The sequence below is a fragment of the Sceloporus undulatus genome, chromosome 4, assembly GCF_019175285.1.
Source record: "Sceloporus undulatus isolate JIND9_A2432 ecotype Alabama chromosome 4, SceUnd_v1.1, whole genome shotgun sequence".
In the NCBI taxonomy this organism is placed as follows: Eukaryota; Metazoa; Chordata; class Lepidosauria; order Squamata; family Phrynosomatidae; genus Sceloporus; species Sceloporus undulatus.
In genome coordinates this window covers 122,598,863-122,626,507 of record NC_056525.1, presented here as the reverse complement: position 1 = coordinate 122,626,507, position 27,645 = coordinate 122,598,863, and the positions used below count along the sequence as shown (strand labels likewise).

The 27,645-nt window shown below is 41.3% G+C and overlaps 1 protein-coding gene across 1 annotated transcript in view; it reads left to right on the top strand.

Moving 5' to 3' along the window:
• The window catches only part of XPR1 (xenotropic and polytropic retrovirus receptor 1), a 123,666-nt gene that overhangs the window by 39,964 nt on the left and 56,057 nt on the right, over positions 1–27,645 (top strand). The window contains exons 3-4 of the mRNA XM_042461593.1: positions 18,640–18,741; positions 26,590–26,813. Coding sequence (XP_042317527.1) covers positions 18,640–18,741; positions 26,590–26,813 — 326 coding nt within the window. The remainder of the gene's footprint in view (positions 1–18,639; positions 18,742–26,589; positions 26,814–27,645) is intronic.

The following is a 27,645-nucleotide window of genomic DNA, read 5'->3' as shown; positions in this document are numbered from 1 at the left end:
TTACAATGCATAGAGTAAGTAATGCAATGATCCCTACTTGATGAAATTAGGGATGCCACATAAAGCAGTATCTCAAACTTCTGTTTGTTTGCAGGCTGTCATGGCCGTGGAGTCCAGTAATAGCCTGGAAATGGGCTCAGGGGCTGAGGAACCATTAGCTAGCCAATTAACCTCTGATTCTGACACATTAGAAACCCCCAACCCTGGGACCCCTGAACCAGATGAACATCTCTGAGCCGACCCCCTCCCATAACAATGCGAGGGGAGAAATAGAGGAAAGCATCCGCTCCCCACTCCGGGACAGTTTTTCAGTTTGTTTTTTCCAGTAGATGATAATACACTATTTTCTGTTTCCAGGGGATGATAGTACAGTACACTGTTAAAGAGTGAAATATTTGCAGTATTGAATCACATTCTGTATAATCTATGAAGCTGTTTTTATATAAGCTGTTTGTATAAGCCATTTTTATTTCCACACATTTATATATTCCTGTATTGTTGTTGTTGTTAACTGCCTTTGAGTTGATCTCGACTCATGGTGACCCTATGGATAAGACATCTCCAAAACCCTCTGTCCTCCACTGCTCTGCTTAGTTCCTGCAACCCTATACCCGTGACCTCCTTAATAGAGTCCATCCATCTGGCATGTGGCCTTCCTCTCTTCCTACTTCCCTCCATCTTTCCCAGCATTATTGTCTTTTCCAATGGGTCCTTCCTTCTCATGATGTGTCTGAAGTATGACAGCCTCTGTTTGGTCATCTTGGCTTCCAGCTTGATCTGCTCTAGGACCCGTTTGTTTGTTCTTTTGGCTGTCCATGGGATCCTCAGCACTCTTCTCCAGCACACCATCTCAAATGAATGGATTTTCTTCCTATCATCTTTCTTAACTGTCCAGCTCTCACATCTATACATGGTAAGAGGGAATATGATGGCTTGTATGATTCTAACTTTTGTGCTGAGTTGTATATCTTTCCATTTTAGAATCTTTTCTAGTTCTTTCATAGCCACCCTCCCCATTCTTCTTCTGATTTCCTGACTGCCGCCCCCACTTCTATCAATGTTTGATGCCAGGTATGGGAATTCCTTCACAGTGTGCCCTTGCCTTATGCGGGTTATCTGTTCTGGACTCCCCCTTGCATAAGGCAAATACTGCGTATGCTTGAGCCCCATTGAAAACAATAGGGCTCATGCATGAGACAAGGTGCAGCATGCGCACCACGGGCATTTGTGTCATTGCCTGTTCTATTGAGCGGCTTTCAGTAGTTCCTGGATCTTCCTTAGTACGTGTTCCAGGTCTTTGAGGTTTTCTGCTAGTACTACGGTGTCATCTGCATATCTTAGATTGTTGATATTCCTTCCTCCTATTTTCACTCCCCCTTCTTCTGTGTCTAAGCCTGAATTCTGCATACAAGTTGAACAGATAGGGTGAAAAGAGAATAAACATCCCAGATCATCTCAACAGGGATAGGCAACTCTGCTGTCTTACAGTATGACTTTTTATGGTTTAACTTAGGGACAGAAAAAATAGCAAGAGTTTTTCTGTTCTCCAAACTGCAGGGGAAATGAAGAAATGGTACTTGCTTCTAAGCCCTCCCCTAAAGTGCAAAGGGTTTACAATAGTGATAGCATCTTCCATTGCTTCCCCCAGCACTTGCTGACTGCAAAGGGAAACAGAGACAGCTGCCAACCTGATTGTTTTAAAATTCCCAGCAAAATGAATTTTTTAAAAAATTTAAAATTATTTCCTTAGAACTGTATCACCTTTCTGTCCTGATGTAAAGCTGAGAACAAAACGAAATGCTGTTGTGCAATTAATTGCCGGAAATAGTACTTTCAGTGATATGGATGTGAAGGTGGAAATCTGAGTACTTGGCAGTGCAATATGCAAGACATTCTTAAAGTAGAAAGTCATCTGAATGCCAACCTGAGATTTGAGAACAGACTGTTCTGTTTTGATAGATCTTGTTACTTGTGACCAAGAATTTGTATGCTCCGTGACACGGTGAAGGATTCCAGCTGATTCCACAGACCACTACCTTTTTATTTATTTAAATATTTTAAAGCTACTCCACATCCTTACTAATACAATACCAGCGTGCTACTTCAATTACAAACCAGAAAAATACTGTTTTGGTTATTTCCATGCCTATTCACGAAAGTATAATATGAATGACTTGTCTTTTGAAGAAAAGACATGTACATGCTCACACTTGCATACTGTCATGTAAAAATTAATAACCTGTAGTAATTTTGAGACGAAACTGAGAAAAAGAAATTTGTAGCATAAGCTTTCAGGGACTGGAATCCACTGGCATTTAATGGACTGAAGTCTATGTAAGCTTATGCTAGAAACGTCTGAGAAATTGGAGACTTAGTTGGTCTCCAGAGTTCTACAGGCTTCCTTTATAACTGTTTATCGTATAAAATGTGCAAGTTTTAACATCAGCAAATCTTCACCTACTATTAAAGGTGTGACATTACAAAGATAGAATTTTATTTATTTATTTGATTTCTCTGCCAACTTTCTCCCTTAAAAGGGACCCAAGGTGGCTCAAAGTGTGTATTTGAGAGTCCCCCCTCCCCTGTTTTTATCTTGCTCTGTGGCCCATGTACCTTTTCCTAATGTAGACAAGGACATGCGGTGCAGAAATAAAATTTTATTGATATTTGCTTATAAGCAGATTATTTTTGTTCATTATATCCCCCTGCTTTCATCTTGTAGAGTTGTGATACTCAAAGAGATGTGTTGTCGACATCAGATCACATTTAAAAATTTGTTTTTAGCACCATAGTATAAATCCTTATCGGGAACTCAGTTCTTGGTTAAATATGGCACATAATTTACAGTCTGCCTGCAGAGAGAACTGTGAAAACCTTATGAGCAACTTGATGTGGGAAAAAATGTTTGTAAAATAATTGTTGGCTAGCTCCTGCCCTACTTTTTCATTGTACACTCATTATTTAATGTTCAAGTTCAGTAGAGCAAGCAGGAGTTTGTTGTAGGGGACAAGAGGACTTCTTGTATTTCTGTTTTCTATCCCATAACTGGGTTGGCCAGAGACAGGCAACATCAGATTCTAAATAGGCCATTCAGCATTACTAGAGCAAGTGGACAGTTTTAGGTTGTGTCTTGGCATTAAAAGTGTGTGAACGAAACCATTTTATTCTGAGAAAATCGTACAAGATATTATATACTAGATACTATATCTTGGTGCACTGTTTTGCTTTTTCCAGCTTTTTGTCAAATGGGACTTCATTTAAATAGTGAGATACCTGTTGGGGTGGTAATCTAGCTATTTGTAAACAGGGTTATACAGTGAAATGTTCTATTAAAACCTTACTGAAGTAGGTTGTTCTACTGTCATTCTTTCCTATTTGTTGAGATGATTCAACATGCATAATAAGCTAATACAAAACTTTTTAGGCAGTACTTTGCCACTTCATTATGCAGGTTTGAATGAGCATTGAGTTTAGTGGACAACCCAGAATTAATTGTAGCAATTAACAGTACCCCAGGGATACTGAGATGTCATTGTGTTTTTGACTTTTGTGTGCTGCGAGATGGCTAATGTCACAGCATTCTTCATTTCTATTGATGCATTATTACAGCTTCTCTCATTCTTTTGGATTTCTGTTAACTGCGATAGAAATAACAAGCTAAAAGAGGGCATGATTGCTGTAAACCAGCAATTGAGGAAGTCGGCACAAGCTTTCTATAATCTGGTTAATGCAGTTGATGGAGTTTAGCCCTAAAAGACATCTTAGATACCGCTCTTTCGTGCACAGAGCCATCCATTAGGGGGACGGAAGAGTAGAGGCATTGCTAGAGATGGGGTGGGGTGATTTATTGTGGATAGATCATTGGTGTCACTAGCATTGGTGTCACCCAATGCAGTAGCTCGTGGTGTCACCCCATGGAATTCCTCCCATACCAGACAATACAGAATCTTTACTAATGTTCTTTGTACAGTGAACCTGGACCCTTGGTATTCGCTGGGGTTTGGTTCCAGGACTCCCTTTGGAAAGCAAAATCTGTGGATGCTTAAGCCCTGTTAAATACAGTGGCATAGTAAAATGGTGTCCCTTATATGAAATGGCAAAATCAAGGTTTATTTTTTTTTGAATGTATATATTTTTTTGAACATTTTCAAGCTATGGATGCTTGAATCAGTGGATAAAAAATATGTGGACTCTCTAGGTCCTCGAGTGCAATTCTGTGGTCAATATCTGCCAGACATTGACCACAGAATTGCTTTGGAGGAGTTACAAATGCCTAGTGGAGTGTTCTCTCTAGGAATCTCTGGATTATTCAGTGCGACTTTTCGTTAAACTTGACCATAGAATTGTGCTGGAGGACCTAGATATTCCTAGAGAGAACATACAGGTATTAATAAAATCCTTGAATAATCAAATCTGCAAAAGTCAAAGCTGCAAATGTGGAGGGATGAGTGTATTCATTCTGCAGTTGCAGGAAAATTATATTTTTGACTAACTCCCAGAAAACCCTGTTAACATGCTCAAGTCTTGCTTCATTCATAAACATCAACACATAATATGCTTATCTGTTATCACTCCCCTCTCTCATACATACAGAGTAAGTATGGTTCCATGTTGATTAGGTTTCAGAAAGACCCATATGTGGAGGGAAAGTCTCCCCTTGTCTCCCATTCCCCCCATTCATAAAAGACTGCAACCTCCTCCACAACAGTTAAGACTATACAGGCACCCTGAAAAAACTGCTTCTCTATCTGGATCTTTCTAGGCCAGTGATTCTCAAGCTATCTGATGGAGCTGGGGCTGGCACAATGTTCGTGACCATTGTGACTACAATTGTTTCTATCTGTCCTGGAAATTTAACAGGGACTGGCAGCTGATGACTCATAGAGTGGTCCTGGTCACTTTGATCCCTACTTTAAGTATTCTAGGCTTTACACATTCACACAAATGATAAACACACTCCTGTGGTGGGTGCCAGTCTAAAAGAACAACTTTTGAAAACTGCCCCTTTGTTTGGTAAACCCAACCTCTCACAAATCTAATGCCCCAACCAGCATGGCCAAATAGTTGGGGATAATGGGAACTGCAGTCCAAAACTTCACAAGGGGGCTCATTTTGGGGGGGGGGTGGGAGGGATGAAAGCTAGATTGCTCTATGCCTACAAAAAAGTAGAAAGCTAGAAAGATGAGAAGCTGCCACTACCTCATAAAAAAGAGGGGGGGGACAGATTAACCCTGATCCTTCAACCCAGAGGATCTTCCTTTGAACCCCTTGGCAGGCGCTCAAAGGAGACAGCAATTGCTCAGGCTTGACCTAGAAAAAAGAAAATAATAAATAGGTGAAAGGATCAGAGGCAAAACTGGATCAGCTTTAGGCCCCAGCAAATAAGGAAGATGCTCAAAGTAAAGAAGAATGTACTGGAGCTCTGTCCCACCTCTCAAGGGAGCCAGAGAGAAGGTTCATATACAGCAGCAGCAGCAGCAGCAAACAAACTGGGGGGGGGCACCTGCAGGGCTGTGGTAGCAATCGATCAAGGCAAGAACAGCCTCTTCCTTCTCTTTTCATAGTGCCTCTTTCAAGGTGGTGCATGTCTCTCTCTGTGTGTGTGTGCCTGCCTGCCTGCCTGGTGTGTGAATGTGTTTTTGATTTTTTCTGCCAACTGGGAAGAGAGTGTTGGGTGTGGCAGAAGGAGACATGGCAGGAACAGCAGGCCCTTCCTCTCTTGCTCACGTTGCTGCCACCCCCATCCTCACCCAGTTGCCTGGCACACCATTGCCTGCCTTGCTGTCCTCTCCTTCCCGCTGCCCTGTCCTGTGCTTCCTTCTGGGGAAAGGAAAGCAATGTGTGTCCACCACTGCTGCTGCTGTCTCCTGCTCTTTGCTGACCCCACTAGCAGCTGTGTCAGACCTAGAATGGTCTGCCAGGTGGCGGCAGCAGCCTAGCCTCACCAGCAGCTGCAGTGGCTGGCCGGAAGAGGTGTCCTGGATGGCAGAGGGGAGTGCCTGGGAGTCTTGAAATGGACAGTGAGTGACTACCCTGACAGTGTCACCGTCCTCTGGTCATGTCACAAAGTGCAGTCCACATCCACTCTCTCCCCCCAGTGATGCCACTGGGATAGATTGTAAGTGATGGACTTGAAACACTTTGCCACTTTAGAGGAGATCCATGGTATAATCCCATTCTTTTACCTGTTTTGCAAGTGGTTTGCCTTTTTAGAACAGTAGGCTTGTATGTGATTAACACACATTAGTTAACAGGCAGTTGACTAAACATGCAATGCATTACAATAACTATAGTATTACCCAATAGCACTTTATATAATCTTTTCTGCTTGCAGAGTCCAAAACTCAGTTATACCAGTAAACTGATCATAATTGCCTCCAAAGCACTGAATAGCTAAATACTGAGTGCCATTAAGGTCTTGCATCTTAGAGATTTATTTATTTGCTTATATCCTGCCTTTCTCCCAATATTGGGTGGCAGTAAAATTTAAAAACAATACAAAACATTTTAAAAAGTACAAATACCAGTTTAAAAACAATTGAACAATTTAAAAAGTAAAAGCAGTTACACATTCAAGACATTTAAATGTATTACAAACTATATAAAAACCTTGGTCTGACTTGCACAACATTTAAAAGCCCAACTCTCATCAGTTTAAAAAGCCCAATAGTCCAAACGTGTTTTTACCTGCAGCCAAAAGGAGAGCAGGGATGGGACCATCCAGCCCTGCCTTGTTTTCTCTGGCATAAAGTCTTGAAATGATGCACCTATATATCCTTTTAGTGTCAGTGGCTTAATATGCCCTAGCTCCGTGATGGTGAACCTATGGCATGCAGCTCTTTCTCCCCCTTCCTGACCCTCCCTGGTTTAAACTGCTCCTCCAGAGGTAGCTGAAGGCTGAGGAGGAGGAGGAGGAGGAAGAGAACTGAGCTAAGTTTTAAATGGAACATGTATAAGAAATGGGAAAATGGGGAAATCACCAAAGGGGAATTCAAACGAGTAGCTAGCCTGTGTAGAGGCAGATTGAGGCTGGGGAAGGGGAAGGAAGGGGCACACACCTCTTCCTCCTCCCCCTTCCCAACCCTCCCCGGCCTCAGGCTGCTTCTTTGGAGGTAGCTGAAGGCCGAGGATGGCATGGAGGATGGAGGAGGGAGAGGTGTGCCCCTTCCTTCCCCTTCCCCTTCCCCTTCCCCAGCCTCAATCTGCCTCTCCAGATGCTGAAGACTGGGGATAGTGTGGGGAGAGGGGGAGGAAGAGGCGTCTGCCTCCTCCTCCTCCTCCTCCTCCTCTCCCCCACCAGGCCTTCAGCTGTCTCTGGAGAGGCAACTGAAGGCCCAGGAGGATGGGAGGAAGACGTCCGGTCCCAGAAGTCCTGCCTCCGAAGGGGAGAAGTCCCAGCACCAGGTAATACCCAGTGCAGGAAGTACTTTTAGTTTGGGCATTCGGCCCCTAAAAGGCTTGCTGTCACTGCCCTAGCCTATGACTTGGCTGCAGACAAAATTGTTGCAAAATTGAACGAAAGTGGCAACAGTATCTGAAAGGAAATATTGTGTTGATGGTATGCATGCATCTGGGGGATTGCAGTTCAATCAATAAGGAAATCGAGAACATTAAAACCAACTCAGGCAAAATCTGTATGGAGTCAAAAAGTCAAATCTGGGCCACCCAGTCTTAAAAACAAGGTAAGGAATTTGGCAGAACCACAAGATTTTGTTCTTCCTGGAGGCTTTCCATTCTGTGGACAACTTTTTTTTTCTGGTTCTTTTCCTTTTAATATCTTTGCAAACATGTGGGGGTTGTTTACAGTCTGCTTTTGTATCTGAAACAATATGAGCAAACAGTTCATTTCTCCAAAACAACTTTTTTCCTTCTTTGTTCTTTGCTGAGTATTTCAGTGGGTTTCACTTCCCAGAAATGTTGTTCCCTGTGAATTTTAAAAAGGGTTTATCAGTGCAATCAAAATTATTATTTCTTTGTGGAACTGCATTATTTGAGCCCTTGGCGTACTATTTTCTACTTAAGGAAACATTTTTATTTCCTCTCCCCCAAGCTCTTTCATAAACTAATATAGGTACACAAGATATGTGTCTGCTTACAGTGTTTTTCCTGTAATATTAGTAGAGACAAGTAGCACAGCTCCTGTGCTGTAAACTAACAATGAGCAGTTTTCAAGCTAGTGGGATGAACTTAGGGTTTTACTGGAATATTAGTTTCCATCTACTGAAGCTGGTTCAAAAGAAGTGCAATTAGAATTGAAGAGTGCCACACAAAATAACTTGTTTTGAGTGCCAGATCTGACAGATTTCCTTCCCCGGTCCTAGAGTACCTATTGCTAGTATAGTCGGCCCTTCTTATACACCAGTGGTTCCCAACCTTTCTAATGCCGTGACCCTTTAATACAGTTCCTCATGTTGTGGTGACCCAAACCCATGAAATTATTTTCGTTGCTACTTCATAACTATAATTAAATAGGTGTTTTCCAATGGTCTTAGGCGACTCCCAAAGGGGTCCCAACCCACAGGTTGGGAACAACTGTTATACACAGATTGTTTATACATGGATTCAAGCATCCACGGTTTTAAAAAGTTCAAAAAAGGTATAAATTTTAAATATCAAACCTTGACTTTCCATTTTTTATAAGGGACGCCATTTTGCTATGTCATTATAGTTAATGGGACTTGAGCATACATGGATTTTGTTGTACACGGGAGATCTTGGAACCAAACCCCAGCGTATAACAAGAGTCCACTGTACCTCCATTTTATCTGGATTCAATTTGAGGTTTTCCCCCCTCTTCCAGCCCATTACCGACTCCAGGCAAGCATTCAGAGGAGAGATGCCATCTTTAGTCACTGTAGCAGTCGGAGGCATAGAGAAGCATATTTGGGTGTCATCAGCGTACTGATAACACTCAAATATGTCTCCAGATGATCTCTCCCAGTGGCTTCATGTTAAGCAGTGTTGGAGACAGGATGGTGCCCTGAGGGACGCCAGATGTCAGTTCTCTTTTGGAAGAGCAGCTGTCCCCCAGCATTACCATCGGGAATCTGTTCGAGAGGTAGGAATGGAGCCACTGGAGCGCAGTACCTCCAATTCCTAATTCCCTCAGGCATTCCAGAAGGATACCATGGTCTATGGTATCGAATGCCGCTGAGATGTCCAAGAGCACCAACAGGGTCACACTTCCCCTGTTGATGCCCAGATGGAGATCATCAACTAAGGTGGTCATGGCAGTCTCAACTCCTTATCCCGCCCTGAAGCCGGTTTGAAATAGGTCCAGATAATTGGCTTCATCCAAGACAACTGGGAGTTGGAAGGCAACTGCCCTCTTGATCACTTTGCCCAAAAATGGTAGAATGGAGACCGGTCTATAATTGTTTCTCACCAGGGGGTCCAGGGTGTTTTTTTTTTTAAAAAAGCGGTTTGACCACTGCATGTTTTAATTTGTATGGAAATTTCCCCTCCCTGAAGGATGCATTAATTATGGATTGTAATAATGTTCTTACTGCAGCCCCACCCTGGACGGTCAACCATGATGGGCAAGGATCAAGAGGGCACATTGTCTTCCTTACCTTCTCAAGAAGCTTGTCCATGATCCCAAATGCTCTTTCACTTCAGTAGTGTAATTCATAGAGGCAGACAGATTTGGTTTTTGAAGAAGAGTTAGACATCCTTTCCATTATACTATAAACCACCCAAAGATCATAGATTCAGTTTACCTTCTGCATATCTCACTTGCATTTTTGTGTGTCCCTGTGTGTTATTTAGTAGGTACAGTTTTACCCTGCATTTCCTACAGCAAGCTCAGAATGATATAGATGAGTTTCCTCTTCTTATTCTTAAAAAAATCTTGTGAGACTGGGAGAGAGTGAGCGTCATGACTCAGTATAGAACCTATATTTCTCAAGTCCCAATCCTGTACTCTATTCATGACACTACACAGCCTATTCATATACTGTTCATGCTGTTGTTGTAAAGTTTGTGTACTGGTACATTAAATAATCTTCAGTGGTTTCAAACTCTGGTTCTTACCTTGTCCTATAACATATCTGATTCTTCTGCTTGTGTCTTTCACTTTCTCCTTCACCACATATTAATCAATAACCTTTATTTTTGTTGGTACTGTCATCCATAGAATCATATAATTGGAGGAGACCACAAGAGCTATCCAGTCAAACTGTCTTCTGTGCAGGAATACACAACCAGTGCACCCCTGACAAGTGGCCATCCAGCCTCCTGTTAAAAATCTCAGAAGAAGGAGACTCTACCATACCCTGAGGGAGCATATTCCATTGAGCTCTTACTTTCAGAAAGTTAAATTCTTAATGTTTAGGTGGAATTTTTCCCTATAGTTTTAATCTATTGCTCTGTGTCCTAGTCTCTGGAGCAGCGAAAAACATGCTTGCACCATCCTCAAAATGACATCCTTTCAAATATTTAAACATGGCAATTATGTCACCTCTTAAACTTCTCTTCTCCAGGCTAAACATACCCAGTTTACTAAGTCAGCCCTCATAGGGCATGGTTTCAAGATCTTTTACCATTCTGGTTTCCCTCCTTTGGACACACTCCAGCTTGCCAATACAGTGGGCCCTTATTATCCCCTGGGGTTTGGTTCCAGAATCCAGATTCATGGATGCTCAAATGGGATAGCAAAATGGTGTCACTTATATAAAATGGCAAAATCAAGGTTTGCTATTTGGTATTTATACTTCTTTGCATATTTTCAAGCTGTGAATGCTTGAATTTATGGATAAAAAATCTGTGGATAAGGAAGGCCAACTGTATTGTTCTTGAATTGTGATTCCCAGAACTAGACAAGAATTCCAGGTGAGGTCTGACCAAAGCAGAATAGAGTGGTACTGTTACTTTTCTCGATCTAGACACTATACAAATGGCCTTCCATATCCACAGATTCTGCACCCATGAATTCAAAACTTCTATGGCTTGAATTAAAAAAAAAAAAAAAAAAGCAAAAAAGCAAACCTTGATTTTTCCACTTTATTTAAAGGGCATCATTTTATTATGCCATTGTATATAATAGGACTTGAACATCCACAAATTTTGGTATCTATAGGGGGAAAGGGTCTTGGATCCAAAACCCAGCAAATTCAAGGGCCCTCTATACTCATATTGATGCAGCCTAGAATTGGATTGGCTTTTTCATCAGCTGCATCACACTGTTGGCTCAGATTCATAGAATGATAGAATCATTCAGCTTGTAGCCTACTAAAACTCCTAGATCCCATCCACATGGCAAACCAGGTGTCACCCATCCTATAACTGTGCATTTCATTTTTTTTATGTCCAAGTGTAGTATCCTACATTTCTCCCTGTTGATGTCATTTTGGTAATTTTGGCCATGGTCCCTTATCTGTTCAGGCCATTTTGAATTCTGATCTTGTCCTCTGAGGTATTAGTTACTCCTCCTTATTTGGTATCATGACCAACTTTGATAAGCGTGCATTCTATTCCATCATACAAGTCACTTAGAAAGATGTAGAATTGCACTGAACCCAGGATAGAACCCTGTAGCACCCAAGTCACTTCTCTCCAAGAGAGCCATTGATGAACAGCCTTTGAGGTTGGCCAGTCAACCAGATTCACCTAATGATTGCATTGTCTAATCCACATCTAACTTGTTTGCAAGACTATCATGGGAGACCTTGTCAAAGGTTTTACTGAAATCAAGTTATGCTACATCCATAGCATTCACTATCTACCAAGTTTGTAACTTTGTCAGAAAAAGATAGAAGATTAGTCTCGCATGTTTTATTTTTGAGAAATTCATGTTGACCATTTCTTTTTCTAAGTGCTTCAAGCTCTGTCAGTGACTCAGCAGAAGCCCTGCCCCCTTAGACCCTGAGCATAGAGAGCACATGAGCAAAAAGAAACAAAAGCCCCTATACATGCCCCCCCCCCCCAAAAAAAAGCAGTCATAGGCCTGTTACAGACAGCCAAAATAAAGCTGCTTCGAGTCACAGTGGAGGTATGGTGTTTCAATTATGCATGCGTCCTAAGAGTCCAGAAGCCACACCAAAGCCACGCTCTGGTCCCTAGGGCTGGAGCGTGGCTTTGGTGCGACTTCTGGACTCTTTAGGACGCATGATCATTGAAACCACCATACTCCAACTGTGGACTCGAAGCGCTTATTTTGGCTGTCTGTCAGGCCATAGTCAAATATGACTTCCAAAACACAGCCACCTTCTGCTCTCTCCTTAGAGGCCATTTTAGATCCATTGTCGATAGAATGTGACCCAGTTGTGAGTTGATGACCTGCCAGTTGACATGAGTGCACAATATTTTTAATGTTACGAGTCTCTCTTCTCCCCCCCCCCCAAAACCCGCAATCACTTCTTGTGAATCTTAAATTTAGTTTGTTATTACGTTTGGGGGGCTTTCCTTCTTCCCATTCTTTGCACATGTAGCGCGGACTTATAGTAGTTTAGCCTGATTCATGCAGATCAATAATTTCACTTCTTGTATTCCTTTGTCTTGCGCATAACTTTTTTTTCTTTCTGTTTTTTTTTGGGGGGGGTTTGTTAATTATAGTAATGGTGTTTCTTGAATCTCACATGATTTGTTATCTCCCTTGCCTATTTTTATGCTTTGTAGACCAACAAAGAAGAAGGATGTTCTCGGATCCAGTCATATCCAGAATGGATCTAGAAGGATACTTTGATCAGTAACAAAACAAAACAATAAATAAAAATAAAATAAATTAACTGAACCTATCAGGTGCCCACTTTGGTTCAGTGAAGATCATCCACCAAAGCGACCCAGTATAAGCCTGAAACTATACTGCAAGGATATAGGTCCGATAGCCCTGTTTAAACATTTGAAGGGATGTCATATTGAGGAGGAGCAGCTTGTTTTCTGCTGCTCGAGGACTAGGACCCGAGCAATGGATGCAAGCTCAGGAAAGAGGATTCCACCTCAACATTAGGAGGAACATCCTGACAGTAAGGGGTGTTGAAAGTGGAACAAACTCCCTTGAAGTGTAGTGGAGTCTCCTTCCTTAGAGGTCTTTCAAACAAGACTGAATGGCATCTGTCGGGGATGCTTTGATTGTGATTTCCTGCATGGCGCGAATGGGGTTGGGCTGGATGGCCCTTGTGGGGGACTGGATCCCAGGACATACTTCTTCCATGTTGTCTCTACAGAACTACAAGATAAGGAGCCTCTTGTCACCATTTTGTTTATTTTTGTACTTGAATACTAATCGAGATATAAAACAATTATGTCAACTAACTATAAACAACAAGATAAGGCAAGATGAAAAAAAACTGGAACATAAAGATTAAAAAGAAATATATAATTTAAGGGAATTTACAGATGTCTGGGTGATATCTCTGGAAAGCACTTTATAATACAGTATGTGGGAAAATCTTAATAACAAGTATAAAAAAAGAACTTATTTATCCATCTGGTTGGATCTGTTCCACATTACACAACCATGAGAGATACCAACAAAGCCTGCAATGTTGATTGATTTCCTCAGATTGCCCTATTGGTGGCAAACACTAAAAAATATAATTAGAAGAGAAAAAGGTTTCTTTTGAAAGCTGTAATAGGTACTTTTGACAACTCTACCATCGTCATGGAACAGTTAACCCAGGGCAGCTTTTTGGCAGCGTAGAAAGGCCTTTGCCTCCTTGTCCCTGCTCTTTGACAAAATAATGTCACAGTAGCCTTGGGCAACACAACTCCAGCACAGTTAGGTATTGAACTATAGGACAGTAAAGAGACATTTTTGTTGGCAGATTATCTTGCTTGTACTTTAGTTGGCTCCAGTAAATAGTGTATCTGTGTGAAAACTGGATTAAAAATTGAATTATGAAAGCGTCTTTGTACAGTTTAGCTTTAATTTAAGCCAACTCTATTAGCTGTTTACGCCTATAGTTATGCAGTAGCTATTATTATAAAATCAGAGCTTTTTTTTGCTTTGTATTGAATCCCCCCCCCCCCCGGACTGTCAGTATATGTTTGCATAAATCTGCACAGCTCATGCTATATAGTGGCAGAGGTATGAGCTTCAAATTGGTGTATAACTTCAATCAACACCCACCAGAGAGCCTTGGGATAGCCACTATTTTTCCTGCCTCATCATACTCATGCACATGTGGAAATGCATGGGACCTATCCCAAAAATTTGATGTGGGGGTATACTTGCTTCAGGATGACAGTTCTTGGTATTTTTTAATCTTTGAAAACAGTTAGCCAGTACTTCATACTCACTTAACATGCTGAATTTGCATTGAATTCTCTTAGGGTTCTTTTTGTCTCACCAGGAGTTCAGAAATCTTTTTGTAAACCAGGATTCTAATGTTACTTTATACAATTAATTTGTTTTCTTACTCATTCAAGTTGGAGAAAATGCAAGATGTTGCATTACTCATGGGGAGGGAGTAATAAGTTGCATTGCTTTTCAGTGTGTTGGAAGGACTGAATATGGTTTCTTACATTAATTATATGCAATGTGATTGGAGGGGGTGCGGTCTATTCTTTAACTTTGTACAAGCTCCTATAGAGCATGCAGAGCATCTTCAAAACCTGCTGCTTCTTCCACTTGAAAATAATCATGGACATAACACAACCCAGGAAGTGTGGCCAGCTGCCAGCCACACTTCCTTGTGTGTCTAGAGTATTATGTTGCTTAGCGACTCCATGAAGTTGGTGGCAAAGAGCATTTGCAAAATAGAGGGCAGAACAAGGAAAGCAACAGAAAATCCCATAGTATTCAGTAATTAAATGATGACTAGTATGTGACTAGCAATCTATATTAACCCTAAGGCGCACAACTGAGCATCTGTGACCCTGGAAGTGCATGGGCTGTGTTAGTTGCAATTGTGGACAACATTTTAGTGGTTTATAATTTTTTAGAAATTGCTTGATGTGATGTATAGTCTGTTATGGTAGTCTATTATTTATTTTGAAAAAAATGCTGTATGTATTAATTTCATTTATTTATTTCATTTGTATGCCACCTTTCTCCCAGAAGGGACCCAAGATAGTGTACAGATTAAAAAAAACATTTTGGAAAAATTACAGTAAAAATTAAAACAGTTAACATCATCTAAAAACAGTATAAAATTACATTAAAATATGGAAAAATTAAAAGACATGACTAAAACACACATCCTCCATAAAAAAAAACATCCTGGTATGATTATATATTAAATGTCTGCTTAAATAAAAATATCTTAGTTTGCCAATGAAAAGCAAGTGGAGAGAGGGCCAGCCTAGCCTTCAGTTGAGGCAAGATAACACACACACACACACACACACACAGTCGGCCCTTCTTATACATGGATTTTTTATACTGTATATGGATTCAAGCGTAAACGGTTTGAAAATGTCCAAAAAAGTATAAATTTCAAATATCAAACCTTGATTTTCCATTTTTTATAAGGGACACCATTTTGCTATACCATTATATTTAATGAGACTTGAGCATACACCGATTTTGTTATACACAGGGGATCTTGGAACCAAACCCCAGCATATAACAAGGGTCCACTGTGTTCCCTTTTGTCAGCGTTCAAGAGATGAAATGTACTTTGTTATAAGGGGGTGAACGGCCCTTTCCAACCTGACTCTGGCCTTGTTCCAGAATTATTAGCTGTGCTGACATTCAGTTTTACATTTCACGGAATACAGAATCTTCGGATACATGAAATGTCTTTTAGTTGTTAAGTACTGTAATCATTTTATTTTTTTCTGTATAATCATGAAAAGGGGCTGAGCTTTTTATACATAATACGTTCAGAATCTTTCAGTGAGGAGTTCTTGTATTTGTATTGGCACAAAATTGCAGTGAGCACCTTACTTGATATTTATTATAATATTTTTACCCCACCTTACCATTTGGTGTGTCGAGGATGGTTAACAGCACATGCATTTTAACAGCAACATCCACCCACCCTGCCCATATATATCACTTATTAAAAATATGGGATGTGCTCCACAGGTCCAGTTTTCAAGTCAAATGCAAATAGAAATCTTGATTAATTACATAATACAAAACATAAATACATCAGTGTTCTTAGTACTGGCAAGTATTCAAGAGCCAAATGCTTACAATTTTACAGTTCTCCAATGATGTTTACTTAGCCGTCTCTGTTATCTGGGAGGCCAACCCTCTTGGGTGCACAAGGGCATGTATTTTGCATATCAGTTCTCAAATGTTACTTTAACATTGCAATCTTGTTTTTTCCACATTCCTTTGTCTCACCCATGTACATATATCAAAGTGACATATGTCAACGATCTTTAATCAAAGCCACAGTGCATTGCAGCAGTAACTGAGGCACTTAGCGTGTGTGGGTGGACCATCAACAGATAATCAAGCCAATGTGTACTTTGTTGTTGTTGTCGTCATGCCTGGGGGGGGGGTCTATAGGGGAAACCACTGAGAAGGTTCTCTTCTGCTTCTTAACCAGACAAGCCTAGGAGAGTGGCATGATGGAGAGCAAGTCTCGCCTCTCCCACCAAATATAACACTTGGACAGACTCATATGGGTAGATAAGGACTTTCAGATAGTCTGGATCCAAGCCAGGATCCAGGGCTTTATAGGTCATAGTCAGCACTTTAAATAGAGCCCAGAAACAGATCAAGAATCAGTAAGCTGTTTCAACATGGGAGTTATATGGTCCTTATAACCATCTCAGTCAGCAGTCTGGCTGAATTATTTTGGCATTTCCTTAACACCTTCCCACTGCAACAGTTAAACCAGTAGTTCTCAGACTTTACATCTGTCAATCCCTTTATATCTGCATGCAGCTGTTGTCCCCACCCCATGTTGAGCGCAACATGTGTGCGTATTTTCATTTGCACATTTATGTATATTCATATTTTAACATTTTATAAACACACACTGTTGATGTTCTTCACTGTTAATGATGTTTTTGTGAAATCCAGAGACAATAATTGTCATTGCAATTTCTTTTTTTTTTTGTACTCTGTGTAGTGATAGAGGCTGGTTCTTGCTGTTATCATAGCTGGTGGAACAGTAATTTTCATCTCCTTCTAAACATTTCATTTGCAAAACAAATACTGTTCATTTTATAATAATACTTTTAGAAGGATTGAAGAGGAACAAACAACGCAGAGAGGAGATGCCCTTACTTCCTTTTCCCACCTTGGCACCATGATGCCTCCTTGCTCTCAGGCTGCTCCCACAGCACTTTTGCCGCTGAATTGAAAGCCTTCCCCCACACACACCGCTGCCCAGAATGATGATCCTGTAGGATATTTCTGCAGCAGTGGCATCACCCTAGAAGGTGTAGGGGGAAGCCTTGTAGACTGGTAGTGGATGTGACGGAGGTCTCATGAGACTGAGGTGCAAGCATTAGAGTGCCAAGGTGAGAAAAGGAGGTATGGACCTCCTTTTGACAGGAAAGTATATGGCGATAACAAGAGCAAGGGGAAAATGAGCTGCCACCACTGCCACCAACACAGCCCTGCTGTACCTCAGGCACACAGATCTCCTTTAGTGTTGTCTTCCTTCTCTCTCTTCTCCCCAAAGAAGGAGGATGACATGGAAGGCCAAGCAATTTCTTGCACACACACCCCTATGAATTATTGCATGCACCCCCGAGGGTTGTGCTCAACAGTTTGTGAACCACTGAGTTAAACAGTTGCAGTGGGAAAACTTCAGAGAGAAGTACCCATTGAGGTTGAAGAATTTTGTTTCCTCTGGGTGTCTGATTTTATTTTTCTTGACAATTTTTCTGTTCTCTGTGTGTGTATGTGTGTGTGAGCAGGGACGTAGCCAGGATTTTAGGAAGGGGGGGTCCAGACTAAGTGCCACCATTATAATGGGGCTTGGGTGCAGTGGCGCAGCAGCACACATCATTCATTTTTCTAATGGAAGGGGGGGTCCGGACCCCAAGATTCTCCCCCCAGCTACATCCCTGGTGTGTGTGTGTGTGGGGGGGGAGAGAATGATGTCAGTCTTGAACTATGATTCTGAGACCAGGGATTAAATCCCCACTCAGCCATAGAAACACATGTAATGATCTTGGGCAATACAAACACACTCATCCTCAGAGGAAGGCAATGGCAAGCCTACTCTGGCCAGATTTTGCCAAGGAAACCCTGTAGTGGTTTGAGCATTGGACTATGACTCTGGAGACTACAGTTTGAATCTTGGCTCAGCCAATACTACCCACTTAGTGATGTTGGGCAAACCATACTCTCTCAGCCTCAGAGGATGGCAATGACAAACCCGCTCTGGAAAAAAAACTTGCCAGGAAAACCCTGTCATAAGTTGGAAACAAAGGCAACAACAACAACAAGGTTTGCCTTAGGGTTGACATAAGTTGGTGACTTCAAGGGGCACAACAACAAAGTTTGTCTTCCGGAAAAGCATTTTCACAGTTACTACTCCATAAGATTAAGGTTAAAAGTAACATTGATTTATGTAGAGTTCAAAGATGCAGATGTGTTAGTCTGTAGAATCAGTATGTAGAGAGATCTGGTAGGACCTTTGAGACTAACTGAAAGAAAGAAGTTGGCAGCATGAGTTTTCCTAGCCTTCAGTCTATTTCCTCAGATACATTTACTGGATGGATTTATGTTGTCTTCATTCTTTCTCATGGATTTTGTTCATTTGTTTACTCTCTTTCCTCTTCCAGTCACAGATGAAGACACAGTGAAGAGGTATTTTGCCAAGTTTGAAGAAAAATTCTTTCAAACATGCGAGAAGGAACTTGCCAAAATAAACACATTTTATTCGGGTAAGATGCATATCTTTATCTATGGGGGGGGAGTGCAAGAATCTTAATCTTTGGCTTGATTATGCTGACACTTTGGTCTGGAAACAGTGGCTTAACAATACACAGTCAATGGCGTTTATCAAATGGGGTTTTTCCAGCTCAGATCCAGGGTGATTGCAGATCAAGCAATGCAAATTCACGTTATAACGTTAATGTATTTTCACACCTGGTTCCTTTCAATGGGAGCTCCTCCTGTGGCGCTTCCGTGGTGCTTCTGGATTGAATCCTTACTGGCTCCTCATTTGAGAGAGTCTGCTAAATAAGTGAGTTGACAGGATTCGCATTGAGGCTCGCTTCGAATTCACTGTGAATTGGTCTGGTGTGGAATGACACTTTACTTGTGCTCTGGAACATCACCACAAAACCCCCGGGTTGCAAATTTCTCATGATGCTGTGCTGCAATTTTGCCCCATTTGCTTCCGGTGCTCCCCCCTGAATAAATGCATTCACGTTTTAACGTGGACAGGAGACATTAAATTTATTATTTTAAAATAATAATAATAATAATAATAATAATAATAATAATGATGTTATTAGTTTGCTGAGGCACCAGAGCTTTCTGCTAGAGAAGGCTCAATGTCTCAGGACACTATAGTTCCCAGAATTCCATAGCACTGAGCCAGGACAGTTAAAGTGGAGTTAAACCGGATTATCTCTCCAGTGTGGATGCAACTTAAGAGAAGGCAACTGTTACAAAGAGAAGGATTGATATAGATAAAATAGATGAGGAGACTGACAGGAGGATAGATATAGATGTGGATGAAATGGATGGGGCTCTGACACGGAGGACCTCTTTGAATTTGGCTGCCAGGGATGGGAAAATAGAAGGGAGGAAGAAAGGTGACGCTGTCATTCACGTGAAAGTGGAACCAGGCCCCCTTCTTCACCCTGGAAGTGCAAAGGTTCAGGATGCCTTCAGAGCCTCACTGAGCATGCGCAAGGGTCCCAATTTGAATCGTTGAATCCGCATGGTATGCCCCGGTGTGGTAATACAATTTGCACTCACTGTGCTTTGTCTGAATCCGCATCACGTGACTTGCCTTGGATTCGATTCCCCCTCGATTCGGAAGGGCAGCCAGTCACGCTATAATGTCAGTTTGCTTTGTTCAACCCCCGATCTTAGCTCCAATAACCTCAGTGTGATAAACGCCAATGTATTTTATAAAATCATTCTTTGCCTACTTAACCATGACTGTGAGACATCAGGTCATTTGGCTTGCTTGGCTTTTGTTTCAGCCTGCTTTGCTTATGTTTTTAGAAGTCTGTAGGGTGAGTTACTGAAGCATGCATACTCTCCATTACAGAGCTTGAGCATTTCATTAAGGTCTTTCTATTTCTTGCTCTGTAACTTGAACAGTGTTTTCCACTCAAGCTAATTATTTACAGTATTTCTAGAAGCTTTTGGGGTGCAAATTGCCATACTGTTAAGGCAGGGCCTTTCTGTGGTTGTGGGGTAGCATCTGAATGCCTCTCTGTGTACTCTGGGTTTTTAAATAAGCTGTGCAAGTGATATCATGAGTGCTTAAGAAGCATGTGGATCTTTGTGGGATGCAAGAGTCACTTTAGTCTGAAATTACAATTAGGTTCTGAGTTTATGGAGTAAAAACCCAAAGGGTTTAAAATTGCCATATTTTCAGAAGAATGTACACGAGGCAAAACTTTTAAATAATACAGTTGAATATTTCAAATATTCAAGTCATACTTCATTGAATTATTTCTCATTTTATTTAAGCTTTGGATGGAACCACAAAGCTAGCTAAAATTTGTATCATTTTGTCAGTCAGCCTTTTAGGCAGGTGGCTGGGTTCCTTGGAAGCATGGTAGAAGGTCAGTTTCAGTCAAAAGTTTTTTTCTTTATCCTTTTACCTCACACCAAGTTGGAATATGGTGAGCAAGTCTGATTAGTTTATAGGTGAAACCTTCTGATCTTGCTGCTGTGCTAACAGAAGAGGGGAGTGTATGAGCCTAAGGATCACACACAAATGTTACACCGGCAAAGGAGTTGTGTCAAGTAGAATCATAGAGTTGGAAGAGAACACAAGGGCCATCCAGTCCAACCACTGCCATTCAGGAACTCACAATTAAAGCATCGCGAACAGATGGCCATCCAGCCTCTGTTTAAAGACCTCCAAAGGAGGAGATTCTACCACTATCTGAGGGAGTGTGTTCCACTGTTGAACAGCTCTTACTGTCAGGAAGTTCCTCTTAATGTTGAGCTAGAATCTCTTTTCCTGTAGCTTGCATCCATTGTTCTGTGTTCTAGTCTCTGGAGCAGCAGAAAACAAGCTTGCTCCATCTTCAATGTGGCAACCCTCAAATACTTAAACAGGGCTATTATATCACCTCTTAAGTGTATCTTCTCCAGGATAAACATACCCAGCTTCCTAAGTCTTTCCTTATAAGGCATGGTTTCCAGACCCTTAACCATTCTTCACCCTTCTCTGGATACACTCCAATTTGTCAACATCCTTTTTCAAATGTGGTGGACACAGGATTCCAGGTGAGGCCTGACCAAGGCAGAATAGAGTGGCACTATTACTTCTCTTGATCTAGATACTATACTTCTATTGATGCAGCCTAAAATAGCATTGACCTTTTTAGCTGCTGCATCACACAATGTTCAACTTGTGGTCCACTAGGACTCCTAGATCCCTTTCACACACAGTCTCGTTAAGCCAGGTGTCCATATCCTATATCTATGCATTTCATTTTTTCTACCTGAGTACAGGTAGATTTCTTACATTTCTCCCTACTGAAGTTCATTTTGTTAGTTTTGGCCCAACTTTCTAATTTGTTAAGGTCATTTAATAGATTCTGTCCTCTAGGGTATTAGCTACTCCTCCTAATTTGGTGTCATCTGCAATTTTGATAAGCATGCCTTCTATTCCTTCATCCATGTCATTGATAAAGATGTTGAATAGCAGTGGGCCAAGGACAGAGCCCTATGGCACCCCACTGGTCACTTCTCTCCAGGATTAAGAGGAACCATCGATGAGCACCGTTTGGGTTTAGCCGGTCAACCAATTGCGAATCTATGTAACAAATCCAAGCCCACATTTTACAGGCTTATTTGCAAGAGTACCATGGGGAAGCTTGTCAAAGGACTTACTGAAATCAAGATATGCTATATCCACAGCGTTCCCTTCATCTACCAAGCTGGTAATTGTATCAAAAAAAGAGATCAGATTAGTCTGGCATGACTTGTTTCTCTGAAACCCGTGTTGACTTTTTGTGATTATGGCATTGCTTTCTAGATGTTCACAGACTCTCTGTTTAATGATCTGCTCTAGAATGTTTCCTGGTATTGATGTCAGACTAACTGGACAATAATTGTTGGGATCCTCTTTTATTTCTTTTTTGAAGATGGGGACAACATTTGCTCTCCTCCAGTCTGCTGGGACTTCTCCTGTTCTCCAGGAGCTCTCAAAAATTATTGCCAATGGTTCCGATATTACATTTGCCAGCCCTTTTAATACCCTTGGATGTAGTTCATCTGGTTTTGGAGACTTATATTCATTTAGATTAATCAGGTATTCCTGTACTATCTCTTTACTTATTCTGTACTGAATTTCTCCTATTCTGTCCTCTGCTCCATTTTCCTTAGGTTGCGTACCTTTTTCCTTTTCAGAGAAGATGAAGCAAAGAAGGTGTTGAGCAATTCTGCTTTTTCACTGTCCCTTGTTAGCATTTCTACATCTTCTGTGCACAGTGGCCCCACCATTTCTTTTTTCAACCTGGGCTATGGGTTTTATGTTATCTAAGAATGGTAATTATTTATATACTTCTGAGCATAAGCAGAACATTTCCTCCTGAGCACAACAATTAACCCTCTGTCAGCTTGAAGAAGACAACAGTGCTTGTGGGTCAGTGTTGTGACTTTGAGACAGACTTTAGCCTGTAATCTCTTCCTGTAAACCCTGCATAGACAAGTCATTAAGCTGCTATGTTTAGAATACAATTCTGTTAATATTTATAGGAAGGATTTAGCACAGTGGTGATGCTCTTTCTTGCAGACACCTTAAGCACAAGTTGGTTGCTAGTTTCCTTTGACACCTGACCTTTTGTTTATATAGAGAGTATCCATTTGCACAGTCAGCCTTACAGATTTACAGAAGTCATTGGCATTGACAGTTCATTTGCCAGGCCAGGAACTAACAGGGAGTGTCTGGGAATGTGATTGACAGTAACAAATTCTGGCAAGCATCCTAGGAGGTATCACTTTTCCTATCTATTAACCAGAGAAGTTTCCCTTTTGGTAACACAATCAGCAAGCAGCAAAGTCTGTAGTAAACAACAAACATCAGGTGGGCTTTGGATTCCCATTCATTGTTCTGAGTGGCTGAGTTTGAGACTTTGAGGCCACAGTTGAATTAGATGAGGTACTGGATTTTAAGTAGAAACATTTTTTATACACAAACTCTGATATCTTGATCCTCTGCATGCATGTTTTGCATTTGGTATTTTTCATAATTACTGTCTTGAAACCATGGCTCAAGTATCCATTTTTTCCTCAGACAACGCAACATAGAAAGCTTACAGGAACAATGTTGATAAACAGTAGGGTCCAATTTGTTCCCCCTTAAGTAATGTGCCTAAAATTTGGTTCCTTGAATAATGAATACAGCACATCCTGAGTTCAACCTGTGGCTTACTGGCAGTGTGATGTTTCCTGTCACCAAGAAGCTGGCTGCGTGTTTTGCCCTGTTTTGAATTTGTAACTAAGCTGGGAGACCTGGGCTGTGCTGACAGCATTCTGTATTATGTGCAGATAGTATTATTTCACTTTATTCCAGTTGTTGGAAATGAAGTCTTTTAAAATATTGGAACATAAGAAGAGCCTATCTAGTCCAGGATTGCTGTTTCCATAGTTGTCAAACCTGATCCCCTTTGGGAAACTCATAACCCGAACCTGAGCACACTAGCACGATCTGGCTTGTGTTTCATAGCATCTGGTATTCAGAAGCATAGTGCCTCAAATAACAGAGTTAATAGTGCAATGTTGGCCTTCCCAAGGCTGGCCCCACAGTTCCTAGCCTTAGAGGCCTGCCACTCTCAACCTAGCTCAAGGTTCAGAATCCCTCCTTGGATTTTGGGGTGACTGGATCTCCAGTGATCTCACTGTGGATTAATGAATGTGTTAGCTTTTGTGTTCTTTATGGTAAGTGTGACCACCATTTAGGGTAAATGAAGCCAGTCAGAGTTAACATGTTAACAGGAGAAATTAATGTGTTTTATTATATCCTGTGGAATAGTAAATATTTTACCATGTTCCATATTTTAGTTCTAAAGATACAACCATATTCAGCATGACTTATGCCAGACCTTTCTGTCCAGTCAGTTTAGACATCCAGCACACAGTCACTCCCAACTGACTCTCCTCTGATTTAGCCAACTATCAGTTCTCAGCTCCATCTCCTCAGATACATACACCTGCTTTTTATACTTTGCAATCACCCCCACATAGCCCCACTGTGTCTTTGAATCGTGATTGGTTGCCTTGAAGCCAGGTCAGCCTGGCACCTCCTTCACACATAGCCATCATGTTTAATAGCCATTGATAACCCTTTCCTCCATGTATTTAATCTCCTGGTGGCTTCCTAATGAAATTCACTTTTTCTGAGCTGGCAAACGGGGTTGAGTGTGGCCCAAGGCAGCACTTTGCCCACTTACGTCCTAAAGGGCTTCCTTTTCTCTAACAGCTAGTTTGATCCTGGTAGTTCATTATGTTGGTGTCCTATATAACGTGTGGCACTTCGCTGTGATTTTAAGTACTCACCTCCAGCATTTTGAACAAAATTGGCTCTCTTCTCTCTTGACATTCCCTTTTAACTTACTTTTTAAACTAGTCTTTTTATTTTAGAGAAACAGGTAAGTCAATTCTCCAGTCCATGAATTAAAGTTGATAGCACTATAGATACTGTTTTCAAATGTCTAAACAACTCTTAACATCTTGAACTGTTCCTAAGCACCATTTAGAATTAAGACTAGGGTCTATATTCATATGGTTAATTTCCATATTTTGCTTTATATATTCAGTCTGTTAGAACTCATAGAGGTGGGTAACAAACCGCCGCTTTGCAGCCGTCTCCCGGCGCTGCTTTTTGCTCCGTGAGGGAGTCGCAGCAGCCGAACCACGCGACTCCCTTGTGCAGCAAAAAAGAAGCTCCAAAATGGAGCTTCTTCCTGCAGCGCAGTTATGATGCCACGAGACACCAATGGCACACTTGCGATGTCATAAGCGCCGCGCGACATGCGGACGCACAGTGTCTTCTATGTCAATATGGCGGCGGCCATGTGGAACGGCCGCCGCCATATTCTCCGTATTGACTACGTATTAGGGTTAGGGGGGTGCAGAAGCACTGCCCCTTCCTAACCCTAATACGTAGTCAATACGTATTTTATGGCGGTTTGTAACCCGCCATACTGATCTTTCTGCTAACCGTGTTCTTCGTGGTCTCTGTGCTTCACACAAGTGAATTTGTGGCTGGCTGTACAGAGTACCCAGTCAGAAAGTTCTAGAGCAGAATAGCTTGGTGGGAACACCCCGGCCCTTCCATCTACTGCTTGTGACACTGCCCACCTTCTCAGTTTCTTTTCATCCACCACCAGAGCAAATCCCTTTCTTAATTCTGTCTTGAGTAGTTTCCCGCAAACTTATATTTCTTCTGTTTATTTCCTTCTAATGGGTTTTTCTTTCACTATTGTTCTGTCTACACAAAACACAAAACTTTACTTCGTGCTTTTCCTAGTGCTCTCCCCCCCCCCCCCATTTTCCCCTCTCTCTTTGATAGTGACACTCTATTCTGTGGTCTGTACTTTCCTTTTTAAGGTCTCTGGTGGCTCTGGCAGAAAAGTTTCTCTTTCTGATGCTCATTTTGCCTTTTTTGTTTGGGGAAGAAACACATCATAGCGAATTGCCACAACTCTTGTGTCTCTCCATATCAGACTGGTTGAGATCTAGTCAACAGGCCATGTCAGCTTGGTGCAAGTTTTGATGATGATAGAGAAGACTCACCCCTTTCTAGTCACTGCTCCATTTCTGTGGAAATTCATTCCCAGTAAAAAGTTTTTCTCTCATATTCTAACCATGTGCTCAAGAATAAAAAGTAGGAACTAGTTTTCCTTCATAAAACACAAACAGCCATTTGTTAAACATAAAAGCAAGGCCTACTTTCTAACTGAGCTTGTTTTAGTAAAGGCTGAATTTGAATTAAAAGACTAGCTAAAGAATGATGGCAATTTTCCCAGTATACATTCACTAACAAAGCCCATCAGGATTTGCAGTAGTCTGAGCTGAAAAGGGAAGTACATTTCTTCTCTCCTTATTTTGGCAACTGTTCAGGAGACTTTTCAGCAGGGTGAAAACATTTCCCCAATCACAGCGAGAACACAAGCTTTATCCTCACTCTGACTGATTTTTACATTTTACCAAGTAAATCTAACCATGATATGACTTCAGTTGTCACTGATTGGTTGCTTTGGGCTTATGAAGAAGGTTCTGGTTTTTAAAAAAGTTTCCTAAGTGCAGGTCTGGAAAAGACACAACAGTGTACTGTATAAAATACGTGAACATTTTGTCCCCTCTCAACCCCCCCCCCAAAAAAAAATTCCTCCACTTTCACACCTAAGTTTGGAAATGGAAGCAAATTCAACAGAACTCTAGTCTTTTCCCCACAGCTGCTGATATTAAGCTTGGTCCTCCACAAGGAAAGATGATACATGTTCATATAGTGTTGCTGGTAAGATATTCTAATGTTCAACCTAGGTATTATGCTGTATGACTACATCTGTTTATATTTCTTCCTGTAGAAAAACTTGCAGAAGCTCAGCGTAGGTTTGCTACACTGCAGAATGAATTGCAGTCAACGTTGGATGCACAGAAAGAAACCAGTGGTCTTACTACTCTGCGGCAACGTAGAAAGCCAGTCTTCCACCTGTCCCATGAGGAGCGTGTTCAGCACAGGAACATCAGAGATCTAAAACTGGCCTTCAGTGAGTTCTACCTCAGCCTCATCCTACTGCAAAACTATCAGGTACCAACTATGCTCCTTAAGACACATTTAAATTGCCTCTCCATTTAAACATATGCTTAAGTGACTAAGATGAGAACCTCATTCTTTCTAACAGGTGGCTTCATTATTCCTTTGGGGTTACTCTTGTTTGATTTATAGGACTTCAGCTTGCCATCTCTCTGAGTTAGCATACAGGAAATTGTTCAATGAGAGCATGCAACCTCAAGTCACGCTGTTCTTTACACTGTGATAGGGGAGTTATGAATAAGCCACAGACTCAGATGGAGAGCTTAAATCCATAATTGATTTCCAGTAGTCTACCTCATAGTCAAAAAGATAATCTTAGTTGGCTTTGAGTGGAATGTATTGAGCAGGGTGATTAATACACTTCCTTTGAGCTGTTTTTATGATCAAAATCACCCCAGCTCTTTCTACCCCATTGGCAGGAAAGTAATTAGATATTTTACGTCTGTACCATACTTTACCTTCAAGAATAGGGGTGTGTAACACACTTGATCAGTTTGTGTGTCTTATAAAATCTACACTACAACAAGGATGAGAGAAAATGAGAAATCTGACAATATTTTTAAGACTGATGTATTATCATATGAGGGAGCCCTGGTGGCGCAGTGGTTAAATGGCTGTACTGCAGCCACGAGGTTGTGAGTTTGATCCCAGGGGCTCCAAGGTCCACTCAGCCTTGCATCCTTCCATAGGTTGCTAAAATGAGTACTCAGCTTGCTGGGGGCAATTAGCTTACACACTGTAACCACTTAGGGAGTGCTTACTTCTCTTATTTCAATAACCAGTATATAAGCTCCACCAGGGATAGGCTGAAGGAAGAGGCTCCTCA